The sequence below is a fragment of the Equus asinus genome, chromosome 23, assembly GCF_041296235.1.
Source record: "Equus asinus isolate D_3611 breed Donkey chromosome 23, EquAss-T2T_v2, whole genome shotgun sequence".
NCBI classification, from domain to species: domain Eukaryota; kingdom Metazoa; phylum Chordata; class Mammalia; order Perissodactyla; family Equidae; genus Equus; species Equus asinus.
The window spans coordinates 65585263-65598400 of record NC_091812.1 but is presented as its reverse complement, the minus strand read 5'-3'; the positions used below and the strand labels follow the sequence as shown (position 1 = coordinate 65598400).

Sequence of the window (13138 nt, the reverse complement as noted above, 5' to 3'; positions counted from 1 at the left end):
CCTGAGGTTCCAGGTCTGCTTGTCCCCTCACCGACGCTCACATCTAATGGGCGTCTCATGTGGGCAATGGATGGACCACGGGCACCAGTTGTTGTCACTTCCAAGTTACGCATTCAAACCAGGGTTCTTCTGCCTCTACGGTCTTCAGATTTTGGCAATATTCCTGTGCGGTTAAGAGTGTGGGCTCTGGGGTCAGTCCTGACTACTTGCTGGGACCCTGGGCACATTACCCAACCTGTGAGCCTCCGCTTCCCCATTGATTGGCCTGGTAATGGCGGGATCGCTACCTCACCAGGCTGTTAGGAAAAGCAAGTGAGAGGATGTAAGTGAAAGGCTCAGCAGAGTGCCTGGTGCAGAAGTGCTCGACCGAGGCTGTTATTTCCATCACTGCTACTGTGAATGCCACTAAAGAGGAACTGTCATCATGAAGGCCTCTCCATGAGGGAGAGTCTGCTGCAGTCTGGATTCCATGAGTGACTACAAACCTTTTAGTGCTGAGATGGAGGAGTGCAAATGAGGGTTTCCCAACATGCTCCTGAAGTTTTGAGTTAATGCTACTGTCTGAAACTCTTTACGTTTATATTCAGTCCAGAACCACGGGAAACTCTCCCCAAATACCACACCCTTTGAGTTAAGGGGAGACTTCCTAAATAAGCCATGCAATTCAGGGTGGAGAGACCCCTGGACCCCAGTGCAAACCTCTTAGGACTTAAGAAACAATCAAGAAGGTGCTAGACTGGACTTTAACATCCACGAAGTCTGCAAAATGCCCCCTGGCCTGTTAGTCGAGCAGCGGGGAGAGAAGGAGGGGGGCAGTGGGCAGCTGGCCTCAGCCTCAGATTGTCCCCTGGGTGTGACCTGAGCAGCTGCCACAAAAGCAGACTGCCAGGGGTCACTGCGTCACTTCTGCTTGGTTTGGCCCCATTTCCAGCAATGAAAGTTCCATCAGAGCGAGCACCGCACTTGGCGAGGGGCGGAGTCGCTGTGGTGACATCTGTGTACGGGGGGCCTGGGGCTGCCGGCTCTGCTCCCGCCGTGGCCCTGGCACATTCTCTGCACAGGACCACGCTGGGCTTCAGGTTGTGCTCCGCAGGGTGGAGCCCGTCTGAGGATGATGTTTGCAGTCCTGACCCCAGGGAGGGAAAGCCTCGGTCCCTGCACGGGGTCAGGGTGTGCACAGAGCCCCTCCTGGGCTTTCTGGGCCTGGTGGAGATGGCTGTCCAAGGGAAGTCAGTGGCCATAGGGACCCGGCACCAGGGGGTTCCTCGGAGCCCCCCTAGAACTGCCTTGGGCCTGGCCGTGCGGCCCCTCATCCATCGCTATCAGCTCGAGGGAAACGCCCCTAAAATTCCTTTCCTCCTTGTCGTTGTTCCTTTGGGGACCCCCCCCCCACATTCCAGCTTTGATGTCTGGGGAGGGTGTGTGTGTGTCATAGCTGTTGCCACGCCCCGTATTTCAGGGGTTCTCAGGGTGGGGCATGCCGCAGACGCCCCGGAAGTTTGCTGGAGTGTCCATCACCCTGCCTGCCCCCTGAGTGGGCCATTCGGGAGGTCTGGGCACCGAGAATTTGCGTTTCTGACAAGTTCAGGTGAAGGGGGCCTAAGGGGTGCTGTCCTATTTGGACAAACCCTGTGTGTCAGGGCCGGGAGCACCTGCAGCCGCACCCCAGCTTGCATCCCTCGGAACCCCAATTTACGGTCCCTGACTAAGGGTCTGTGGTCAAATAAGTTTGAGGTCCTTGGCACCCCAAACCTCTCTCTGGGAGATCCAGGACACGCTCAGACAGAATGAAAGCCCTGACCCACCCTGCAGTAAAGCCCCAGGCTGGCGTGACCCGACCCGCATTTCCCAAACCCGTGGGAAAACGAAACACCCCTGTTCCATCACCCCTTCCACCCTGTGTAGGGTCCCATCAGGTACTAGTTTGAGAACCAGAGCTTGCCGTGTCCCCAGGTGGCTGCTGTCGCCGTTTGCAGGTGGGGAGGAGCCTCCTATCCATGTGTCGCCCGCAGATCCACAGCCGAATCAGACTGTGTGAGTTTGCATTCGCGCCAGCCGGACCGGCCCGCCCTCATCAGACTGCACCTTGATCAAAGGCCTGCTGATCCAGGACCACCAACAAGAGCAGACCAGTCAGCGCGTTGCTGACAGCCGCCCTGCAGAGGACGTGGGTGCCGCCTGCATCCCCTGAATCCAGTTGTGAGGAAACACTGGACAAACCCAAGTCCTGGGAGAGCCTACAAGACGAGGGGCCCAACCTCTTGGATGCTGTGTCAAAAAGCGCCCGCGTCACAAACAGGCTCAGGAATCACTTCAGGTTGAAGGAGATGGAAGATGAAGGCCGGATGCGCCACGACCCTGGGCTTCCTCACTGCGAAGGTCATCACGGGGACAGTCGACAAAATCGCGCCACAGTCTGTAGGTCAGATGGTAGCTGCGCCTCTACCAATGTTAGTTTCCTGACTTGATTTTACTGTGATTTATGGATTGAGGAGAATATCCTATTTCTGGGAACTAGACGCTGCAGTATATCGTGGTCAAGAGGCAGCACACTCGAGTTACTGTCAAATGGTTCAGAGAAACACGCATGGGTGTGAGGAAGCGAGAAGACGATAAGAGTTCAGTGGACGGGGGCCGGGGAACGGCGCGCAGGAATGCTTTCTCTGCTGGTCCTGCAACCGTCCTATGTTGGGAGTTTCGTCACAATTAAAAATTTTAAAAGACCTCCGAAAGCCAGGGAGTGAAGACAGAAGCTTCCACCCGCTCCACTAGGACAGGCCAGCAGGGCGCTCGGCCCCACCCGGTCAGCGGGGGCCGGCACCGTCCCCGTGGCTGCCCTCTCCCCACTGGCGTGGGTCAGCCCACAGCCGCAGGGAGGGAGAGACTGACGTTGGTGGAAAGAAGCTCCAGTCTGAGCAGGTGAGGTGGCAGTCCACGCTGCCCGGGTGGAGCTGGGACTGGGGACCAGGGGGCATGGGAGAGCAGCGTCCGCCAGGACACCCGAGACCCGTGCGAATGTGAAGCCCTATTCTGTGCGACAAGGGGAGAGGGGACCAGCAGCCTGCACCCCGCCCTCTCAGATTCAGAGGTCATTTAGGAAATGGCCACAGCCTTGATGAGTCTCGAGGTTATGTATCCAGTCCAGATGTCCCACATCTGCCACTGCCCAGCGGTGACTCCCCAGGTGCCCCAAACCTGTGATGGTCCAGAACAGAGCCTCGCACGGCCCCTGGCTTGCAGTTCATCCTTCGGTCCTCAGCCTGGGCTGTGCTGCCCCCGACACGGTCCCCTGTGATGTGCCCCTGCCCCACCCGTGCCGCCCACGCCTCTTGGCCTGGCTTGAGTCTGCTGTCCTCTGGGCCGGGTTCTCTCGCAGCGCATTACACACCCGCAGGCACACGAGCACCACCCTGACCTTGTTAACATGCGGACTCTCGGTCCGTAGGGCCGGGGCAGGGCCTGAGGCTCTGCATTTCTGACAAACTCCCAGGGAAGCCGATGCTGAGGTCCGGGGACACCCTGAGCAGCAGGGGCCTGTGGGTCCATCGGGTGGCGCTGCGTCAGGCAGAGATGAGGGGCTGTCACCGCTATTGCCACCGAGAGTGCGATCATGGATGGAGGTGGAGGAATTGGGCGCACCCGCTGGCGGAGCCACCCTTGCCTGGGACGGACGCCTTGTGGAGCACCGTCTGTGTCCAAGATGGGCAGTATTTTGGAGAAAGTTGCCCTGTAGGTCCCTTCAAGTTTAAATATGCCTGTGAGTCTGTAAGAAAAAATAATCCATCTGCCTTCTATTGTGTGTCTGATGTGAGGAGGTCAGAAGAGCAGAGGGCATGCGGGGCCCCAGGGCATTCCTAACTGGGAAGGAAGGTAGGCAGGCAAGCCGCCGGGGCTGCCTGCGCTCGCTGGGCGCTGCAGGGGTTGTGTCTCCGGCAGCTCAGCAGTCGGCCCAGGTTCCACCCTCGGGTGGCCCAGGTCATGAGCTCTATGTGAGGTCTGCCAGAGGCTGCTGAATCCCAGCTCCATCATTAGCTGTGTGACCTTGGGCACGTCGTTGGTCTCCTGAAACTAGTCTGTAGATTGGGCAGGAGTGTCCCCCTGGCACGGACGCCCGGGTGGTGGTTCTGTTCTCCCCGTTGTTGGCACTTCGCACTGCCCGTCTCCGTGGGTAGCAAGCCCTGCAGAAGGAAGACACTTGCCCCCGCCTGGCTCCTCAGGGCTGCCCGTCGATGGCAGGGCGGTGGGAGCTCATTGCAGCCAGGGCGGCTGCTCCTGGGCATTGACGGCTGCCTGTGACTGTGCTGCGGGCTCCCTGGAAACACGGGGCGGGGACTCGGGGCACGGAAGGATGTGGATCCAGCTGTGAAGAGACTGCTTTCCAGAGCTGGAAGCTATATCCTCTTTGACCACAAGATGGCACCCCGCAATCACGATCCCCGGGACAGGCACCATCAGGCAGGGGCTCCCAAGGAGAGCCAAACACTTTTTTGAAATCTTCTTTTCACGTAGATGATCTCCTTATCCTTCGTGGACGAAATGGTTTGTCCCAAAAGCTCTAAAAAAGGTTTTACAGAGAAGTTCATCTCACTCCTCTTGGTGACGAGCGAGCTCCAGAGCCAGCCAGTCTGGGTTCAAATCCCAGCTTTGTCACTTCCTGGCTGTGTGACCTCTGGGAAGTTGCTTAACTTCTCTGTGCCAAAGTTTCCTCATGTGACAACAGTAGCTACCTAACAGGTGAGTATGAGGATTAAGTGATGTTTTTAAAGTGCTCGGAATAGAACAGGGCTCGTAGCGAGCCCTCTAAAAGTCTGGTAAATAAAATCATAATTCCAATTTCACTAATAATAGTGTATTCAGGAGCTCCTTGTTCTTCCAAATGGGTGAAATTCAACACTGAAAATTGAGTTGCACCTACAAGAGTCGCAAAAACAGGCTGAGTACACTTAAATATTTTGAATTTTAGAATTCCTGATGTATTTTGTCAACAATGGAAACAATTCTCATAATTTATTGCTGTAATTCATTTCTGGAAAATAAATATTTTTGCCAAAAAGGGAGTGAAAGATAACTTTATCCGCTGCTACTTGCTAAAATGAGCATCCTGGTGGACTGCGCGTCTATCAAAGGGCGCATCCCCGGGCATGTGGCCACTGGCCCCTCGTGCCTCTGATGTGTGTCACCTGAGACCCCATCCCAGTCGGTCCAGAGCTGAGCTCGGGGCGCAGCATGACCGTGTCCCCGAGGCTGGGACAGGCTGGCTCACGGCAGCATGATGGCTCGGAGTCAGAGACCGCGCTCGGCCTCTCGTGGAAGCACGGCCCGCTGGCGTCCGGCTTCTTGCTCCGTTGCCGTCTGGTCAGAGGGCGCCTGGCTCGACACTGAAGCAGGAGTCCGCTCAACGACGTCCACGCTGAGCTTACTACACACGGGAAGTCCGAATTTGGATTGTATAAAATTGATATGCAGAATGTTTAATTGGGGAAAAGTATAGTGAAGAAAATAAAAAATCATGGATTAGGTCCTGTGACTTCAAGACACAGCCGTCCTTTCTGATGGTCATGCGCTGTAAACGCTCTGGCACGATCAGAGACACATACACTTGCTCCTCGCTTTTCCACATTGCATCGTGAGGCTTTACCATGAAATACTCTTCCAAACATTTTTCATGGCTGCTTAATGTTTCCTTTATGGCTGTGCCATGATTAGCGCTCGTCCCTCTTGTGGTTTCAGATTTTCGCTATTAGAAGAGCCATGGCAATAAACGTTTCCTTGCAATATGCATTTCTGGATGCGCCTCCTTAGGAGAACTTAAGGCGAGTAGATTTAATGGGACAACAGCCCGCACTCTTTCTCCCTGACACTTTCTTTCTGCCGTGCACTCACACTTTTTGCTACAGCTCAGAGTTCAGTAAGCAGCAAAAGCTCGGCACTTCGAGCCCTGCCTGCTAACCGCAGCTCCGAGAACCTGCTGCCTTTCCCGGGCGCGTCCACGCACTTCCAATATCTTTCTGAGCATGGGGTGGGGGGGCATTCAGTCCAGAAGGTCTGCAATTCTGTTCACGTATCATATGCTGTGTGTTCACGTCTTGGGGACGGCGACCACAGTAGCCGCACTTCCTGTGTGCTCTTAGAAAAGACAGTTCGCCCCAGACTCGAGTGCCTGCAGGGCCAGGCAGGGCCACCTGTGCCAGCAGGCCCAAGGTGACATTTGGGGCTCATCTAGGGTGACATGGAAAGTGCATGCCGCCCACTCCCACCCACACAAACAAACAAGTCAGAGCTGGATTTTTAGTGGTTTCAGAACACTGCCACCAAAAGAAACCTGAATGTGGGCCGAATGGTGACCAGGCGTGACCTTCAGAAACTCCCCGTGGGCTTCGGGAAGGGCAAAGGGCAGCTCTCCGCTGTGTGGGGGAACCCGAGGCTCAGGAGACCCAGGCAGGTGGCCAGGCAGGGGGCACCACTTCTGCGGCTTCTCGGGTTTCCAGCTACAGCGAGAGCTGCTGTGTCACTGGCCATGGCTGTGACGCGGGTCACAAATCATTTCTTACTCAGGATACAGAAAGTACCAAGTGCGTGGAGGTCCTCTGCTGACGCCCCATCTGTTTCAGGGATTTCACTGAGCTGAGGGGACCCTCTCACATGCTATCTAATCGCTCTCCGGGGAATAACTGCTCCTTCCAGAAAGCCCCCTGCCGCGACGGACCACAGACGTCCGGCTGGTGGGGCTTTCCCTTTCTGTGTTTCCTGTTTCCTGTCTCAGCTGCCATCCGAAGCCTCCCCATCTACAGACCTCACATCTCACCTGGGTGTGTGTGTGTGTGTGTGTGTGCCTGCACAACTCCCCGGGCGTGGCAATGGGTGGGGGGCATCCTACTGTGGCCCATGGCTGCTGGCCCACATTTGACATATCAGAGAGGATGCTGCTAGTTTTAAGTAACAGGTGTGTGTCTTGCAAAGTTTCGGTTTCTTGTTTGAGTTAATGTAGTATTGTCACTGACTCATTGCTGTCCACCCCACCAGCCACAAGGCTTTTGGAAAACTCCTCTTGAAACCCAAGGAGACCGATCCCGCCTGGAGAAGGGGCTGACGGGGTGGGGGTGGGGCGGGGGAGTGAGCCATGCGGGGACTGTTAGCACAGGGGCGACCCAGACTGCCCCAAGGGCCCTGTGCCGACGAGGAGGTGCCGTGCTGGCCCTGCAGAACCGGGGACCCCAAGGAGGCTTGCCCTAAGGATGCTCATCTTTTAAGAGCCTGGCCCCTTTATTTTGCTTTTCAAACTTCAGTTTCTTTTCAAAGATTGCAAATGCAAAGGGCCACAGGGGACAGGCAGGTGACCTAAAGGAAGGAAGACGCTGGGTTCAGTGGCTCAAATGGGCCTGGCAGGGACTGCGGTGAACCGGAGAGCAGGGCCCAGTCTGGAGGTCCCGGTGCCCCCTCACTGAGGGTTAGTGTGGTGAGGGGGAGACCACAGGCACACAGCGGCCAAATCTTCCCACTTTCCAAGAGAAGCTGGAAATCCAGATTTTTGGGGAGACGTGAAAGCTGCCCATTGGAAAGGTGGCAGTGGCTTTGACTTCTCCTGAGACGTCCACATAGCGAAGGACTCGGCCTGCAGGCAGCAGGGACTCTGTGCTGCCGGCCGGCCCTGCAGCCTCTGGTGGCCGTCCTCACACGGGGAGTGAACCTGCTAGTTAACTGTCGTGTGTACCTGCTCTGAAAGGAAACAGTTTGAGAAATTGCAACGGAGTCTGTCTCATCAAGTTTACTGCTTACTCAAAGCCCGTTTCTTTCCACCCCCAAATCAGTGCTGACGCTCCAACATTTTAGTGAGGCCCTGAGAGTGACTGAGACGCGCGTTTCCAAGAATGTGTTAATAACAACAATTAAGCCCTCAACATTTCCAAAGGGTTTTTAAAGCAGAGCATCTCTGAGGATGTCCCTTTAATGAAGTGGCCATCACCCGCATTGTTAAGGTTGAGGGGAAGGTTTACGGGGTGCAGCCACAGGGCACTTGGGTGACATCACAGCCTCTGAGGACTTGGGGCTCCTGCAGGCGGAGACCCTGGCTGAACGCCCTCTGGACCCCCTACAGTGGGGGCAGGTGGGGCATCTGCAATGGTCAACCGCCTTCCTTCCACCTTGGGACAGGCCAGGAGGGTATCTGAAGGTAACCCAGGACGGGGATCCGGCACAGCCCACGCCCCCGGGGTAGTCTGACCCCACATGGGAGACGGGCGGTCCCAGAGCCAGGAGCCTCTGCATTTGTCTCAACTGCAAGGCCGTGGGGTGGTTTGGTGGAGGGCCAGCTTTGTCTCCATATAAAATGTTTCTTTCCAAATTGATGTGAGGGCTTTGGGGCCATTCACACTGACCTAATAAACCCATGTGAAGCCATATCCTATGTCAGAAAGGTGGTTTTCCTGAAATTGAATACCTCAAAAACGCCGGCAAGTAGAATCGCCCCAGGGGGCTGTCAATCAGCCCTCTTCCTTCAGAGTGGCCTGGTGCCAACTGGGATCGCCGCGCCCTGCCCCCTCCCCGCGCAGTCAGGCCTGTCCGTGGCCTTCTTCTGGGAGGAGAGGCTGAGGGCCGATTTCTAGCGTCATAAATGGGGGGCGGGCAGAAAGCGCTAAGACGTCAACTAAGTATTATTTGCAACGTTTCCTGGAGAACTGGAACTAATACGTTTTAGGAAATGTTTAATGCTTTAAAAAAGAGCAATACCTAAGTCTCAATCACTTAAAAATAAACATATCGTACCCAGTCAAGGCACACCATCATTTTATATACCAGCCAGCAAGCAAGAAAGGAAACAGTAACCAACAAACGCCGCCCCCGCCGGCGGAATCAGGTGGCGCCGCCTGCCGCAGCCGTCCTCGGCCCGCGCCACCGGGGGGCGCACGACGCCGCTCCCGCGCTCGGCCCTGTGCCGGCAAGTGCGTCTGCCTCCAAGTGCAGAGCAAACACTTCCCTTGGAGGAGCCCAGAAATACGTGTATGTCCCCCACCCACCGAAGTAGGCCTGAATGGGAAGACCAAATCCACCCGGCTGTTTTCTTACCCATCACCGCCCAGTCCTGCAGCCGAACCTGGGCTTCCGGCGAATCCCCGGGGCCGTCCCACGGTCTGCCCAGTCTCCAAGACCTCACTTGGAAAAGGGGGTCCAGTGAAGCGCACCCCAGCACATGTTTCACTGTAGTGCAGAGAGATGCCGACACCAAAGGGATGCGCTCAGTGGGGAACCGTCTGAAAGCGCCGACTTGTAGGTCCAAGATGGTCACATCACAGCAACCTCTATTAAACTCTTTCAAGATCTCTTCCAGTTTCATTACCCTATTGCTGGAAAACAAGCTTTTTATATGTGCATATTTAAGTAATTAAAAATGTCAAAATAGCAGAAGAAATATGGACTCCTCTTCTTTAGTACTGGGTCGGAGTCTCCTTTCTCCCCTGCCCCCTCCCTGAGTGGTTTTTGCAGCCCTTATTCGGACTGTCACTAATGCGCCGCTTCGACGGGGCTCAGCGCACCCTGCAGGGGCCGCTCGTTGACCAGAGGGCCGGAGGCCAAGCCGTAGAGGCCAGTGGAAGTGAGGGGGCAGCGGGAGGTCAGGATCTTCTGGCCGGCCTGTAGATGGCGCCCCTGGAAAGCGATTCTGCGCGGTGTTCCCAAGCTCCGGGGACAGTAGCCGCGGGGTCTCGGTGGACTGTACCTGGCTGCGTAGACGGTGCAGCAGCACCATGTTCTTTCCAACTCGCGCGGCTGCTCTGCACGCGTGCGAGGACCGGGTGGGGCGGAATTACCTGCAAACGTGCCGGGACGGCAGCGGGGCCGGTGCAGGGGGCGCGCACCGAGGGGCGCATGAGCGGCACGCGGCCCCGATCCTCACGCGCGGCAGGGCCCTGCCCACCCCACCCGGCGGCAGGTGGACAGTGTCGCTATGAAGAGAAAGCCTCGATTGTCCCTCCTGCAAACTGCCACACGCCGGGCCTCCACTATTGTGCGTCCTCCATAGAAATGCAAACGAGCCGCGTGCGCCGGCCGCAATCTGCTCGCGCGCCCGGCGCCCCGCAGCGCTCAGCCACTGGCGGGGAGGTTGGCTCCGACCTTCCAGCACGGTGGGGTCGAGGCGTCGAGTGCGCAGGAGGCCTGGCGCGGCGCTCGGGGGCGGGCGTGTCAGCTGGAGGGGCCTGTGCTTCGGCTTTTTACAGGCTTAAAGCCAGTGCTGCACTTCTTACTTTAAATTCTGGCTTAAAAGCAACATTCTCACAAACTCCAAATTAAACGTAAAGAGAAAATAGAAAGGTGCCAACAAAAAGGAATGCAAAAGAAAATTCTTTGGATTCTTCAAAGGTGCATTTCACAAATCGCAGCGTCCTATCAGCAAGCAAGGTTTTTTTTCTTTTTTAAATTTTTTCCTTTTAAGGACTTAAAAAAAACAGAAAGGCGAGATGAAATCTGCAGGCACCAGTCTGCCTGGTAACACCCCGACAAAAGCGGCAGATTTGAGGCATTGTCATCCCCCGCGCCCCTCCCCACGTGGCCTTCTGGCACGAGCCGCGGGCCGCCGCCTCATTTGCATCAGAAAGCGGGCGTCGGCCAATGGGCGCGCAGCCTCGCGCCAGCTGGCGGCGCCGCGGGCCCGGCCTATATAAGGGCGCGCGGCGGCACCGGGGCGCACTCGCTGGCGGTGGGCGCGCCGGGTTGGGCTGCGGATCTCGCCGTCCTCTCTCGGGTCTGCTCCACCGGCTCCTCTTGTGGATAACTTGCTGCTTGCCGACCGCACCATGACTCTGGAAGAAGTTCGCGGCCAGGATACAGTTCCGGAAAGCACGGCCAGGTGGGTGGGCGCCGGACGTCTCGGGGTGCGGGGAACCTGGCCCTGCCCTGTCCGCTGCTGGTCGGGCGGCAGCCTTCGGGCCCTGCCGGGGTGGGAGCCCCACTGGGTGGGAGCCGAGCGCGGGTGTGCTGGCTGGGCTGGGTCGCCTGGGGTACGTCCCTGGGGCTGGGGCGCGTGGGGTGCGTCCTTGAGGCTGGGACCCTGCCGCGCCCTCTGGCCAGTCTCCGCTCACGCGCTGGCTCGTCCGCAGGATGCAGGGCGCCGGGAAAGCGCTGCACGAGCTGCTGCTATCGGCGCAGCGCCAGGGCTGCCTCACCGCCGGCGTCTACGAGTCCGCCAAAGTCCTGAACGTGTAAGTGTAGACGCGGTCTGGGTGGGGCGACCAGGGGCAGGGGAGCGGTGGGGAAACCCCGGAGGCGGCGGCGGGGGCCCCCGAGCTCGCCGCCCCGACCTCACCACCCTCTCCCTGCCCGCGCAGGGACCCCGACAACGTGACCTTCTGCGTCCTGGCCGCCGACGAGGAGGACGAAGGCGACATCGCGCTGCAGATCCACTTCACGCTGATCCAGGCGTTCTGCTGCGAGAACCACATCGACATCGTGCGCGTGGGCGACGTGCAGCGGCTGGCGGCGATCGTGGGCGCCGGCGACGAGGCGGGCGCGCCGGGAGATCTGCACTGCATCCTCATCTCGGTGAGTGTCGTCTCCTCCCCGGTGTCGCCCCTGCCCCCGCCAGCGGCTAGCAGCCAGCCAGGCTGACCCTCGCTCTTCCCGCAGAACCCCAATGAGGACGCGTGGAAGGACCCTGCCTTGGAGAAGCTCAGCTTGTTCTGCGAGGAGAGCCGCAGCGTCAACGACTGGGTGCCCAGTATCACTCTCCCCGAGTGACAGCCCTGCGGGGGTCTTTGGTCTGATCGACGTGGTGACGCCCCGGGGCGCCTAGCGCGCGGCTGGCTCTGTGGATGCGCCCTCGGAGGGCGCGGGAGTGCGGAGTTGGAGACTGGCAGGCGGGGCGCGCGTGGAGAGCGGCGAGGAGGTGCGGCTCCCTCCCGAGGAGGGGGCCTGGCGGCGGCAGGGGCAGGCTGGCCCCGAGCCGAGGACTCTACAAGTGTGGGGAGCTGCTGCTCGCCCAGGAGGGCCGGAGGCGGGACGTTGGCCGCGGGGCCGGGAAGGACGGACTGGCCCGGCAGGCGTGACTCAGCAGCCTGCGTGCGCTCTCAGCGGGAAGGAAGGGAAAGGAGAGTCAAGCGGCCTGGACTTGCACGGTTACCGGAGCTCTGGCGGACTGAGCGGTCTGCACTGCTGTCTCTAAACGGATCCGGGCGAGGCGATGCTTCATTTCTAAAGGATTATGCTGCGGCAGCACTGAAATTTACAATAAACTTACTGAAACAAACTTACTCTCTTTTTTGAGGGTGGGGGATCCTTGTCTGAGGGGGAGGTGGTTAGCAGGATTGCAGAGTATTGCTGGAACTCATGGAACTCCAGGACACCTGTTCCATCTTCCTGTCCGGGCTGAATTACAGCTCCTGGGAGGGCGGTGGAGGTGGGGGAGGGGACGCTGGCCGGTGTTAGGGCAGAACTTGAGCTCTGCTCCTGTTTGTCTCCTTTTAGGAAGATTTAAACTTGCAAAGCAGGAGCATACTTGGGATAAGACATCAGTGCGGCAACTAAAGCCTGGCCTGCCAACCTGATAACAGCGGCATCTCCCTCCCCTCCCCCACTCTCCCCGCGGCCCCCTCCCTGCCGACAGCTGCTTATCGGAACAGCTTGCAGGATGCAGGCAGCGCCTTCCTGCACAATGAGCATTGCCTTCTGCAGGGCTGCCCTTTGTGGTCCCTGGGGATGGTGGCAGACTGCTCTCAGGAACCTTTTCCTCTTAAAGGAGTGGCACTTACAGCAATGTCACCAAGGTATTAATATCACATATGACATGATGACTGCATTTAAGTATGAGTCATCATTTTGTCACGGCTGTGATAAAACTTAAAGGATCTGAGCAAAAATGGGAAGGCAGCATCTATACAAATAGGGGTGAGCAATTCTGAGTGGGGCCAGCACCTGCCATCTACTATTTTGAGTGTTCTCTGCCCACATCAGAATTGGGAGGACGGCTGCTATTCACAATGCCATTTAAAGACTTAGAGAAGGAAAATAATTTAAATCTTTTCAGCAAAGACTTTCTTTAAGAAGGGTCTGGCAAGAATGTCCCAAGTGAATCTATCTTTTTTATTAGACTGATATGTCTCGATTTCACCCCGTGCCTGACTGTAGCTGCCTTCAGCAGGGAATGCCCATG

The 13138-nt window shown here is 57.5% G+C and overlaps 1 protein-coding gene across 1 annotated transcript; it reads left to right on the top strand.

The window, feature by feature from the left end:
- The first annotated feature begins 10489 nt into the window (after positions 1-10489).
- Positions 10490-12235, top strand: GADD45G (growth arrest and DNA damage inducible gamma). The gene is made up of 4 exons (XM_014831735.3): positions 10490-10840; positions 11091-11192; positions 11319-11532; positions 11617-12235. The coding sequence occupies exons 1-4, from the start codon at positions 10788-10790 to the stop codon at positions 11725-11727; spliced, it is 480 nt and encodes a 159-aa protein (XP_014687221.1). The 5' UTR covers positions 10490-10787; the 3' UTR covers positions 11728-12235.
- Positions 12236-13138: the final 903 nt, after the last annotated feature.

Bases quoted from the DNA above. Each gene is read 5' to 3' on its own strand.
- GADD45G (XM_014831735.3), top strand. From the start codon at position 10,788: ATGACTCTGGAAGAAGTTCGCGGCCAGGATACAGTTCCGGAAAGCACG. The intron at 11,193-11,318 runs GTAAGTGTAGAC...CTGCCCGCGCAG, and splicing joins TCCGCCAAAGTCCTGAACGT to GGACCCCGACAACGTGACCT. The intron at 11,533-11,616 runs GTGAGTGTCGTC...CTCTTCCCGCAG, and splicing joins TGCACTGCATCCTCATCTCG to AACCCCAATGAGGACGCGTG.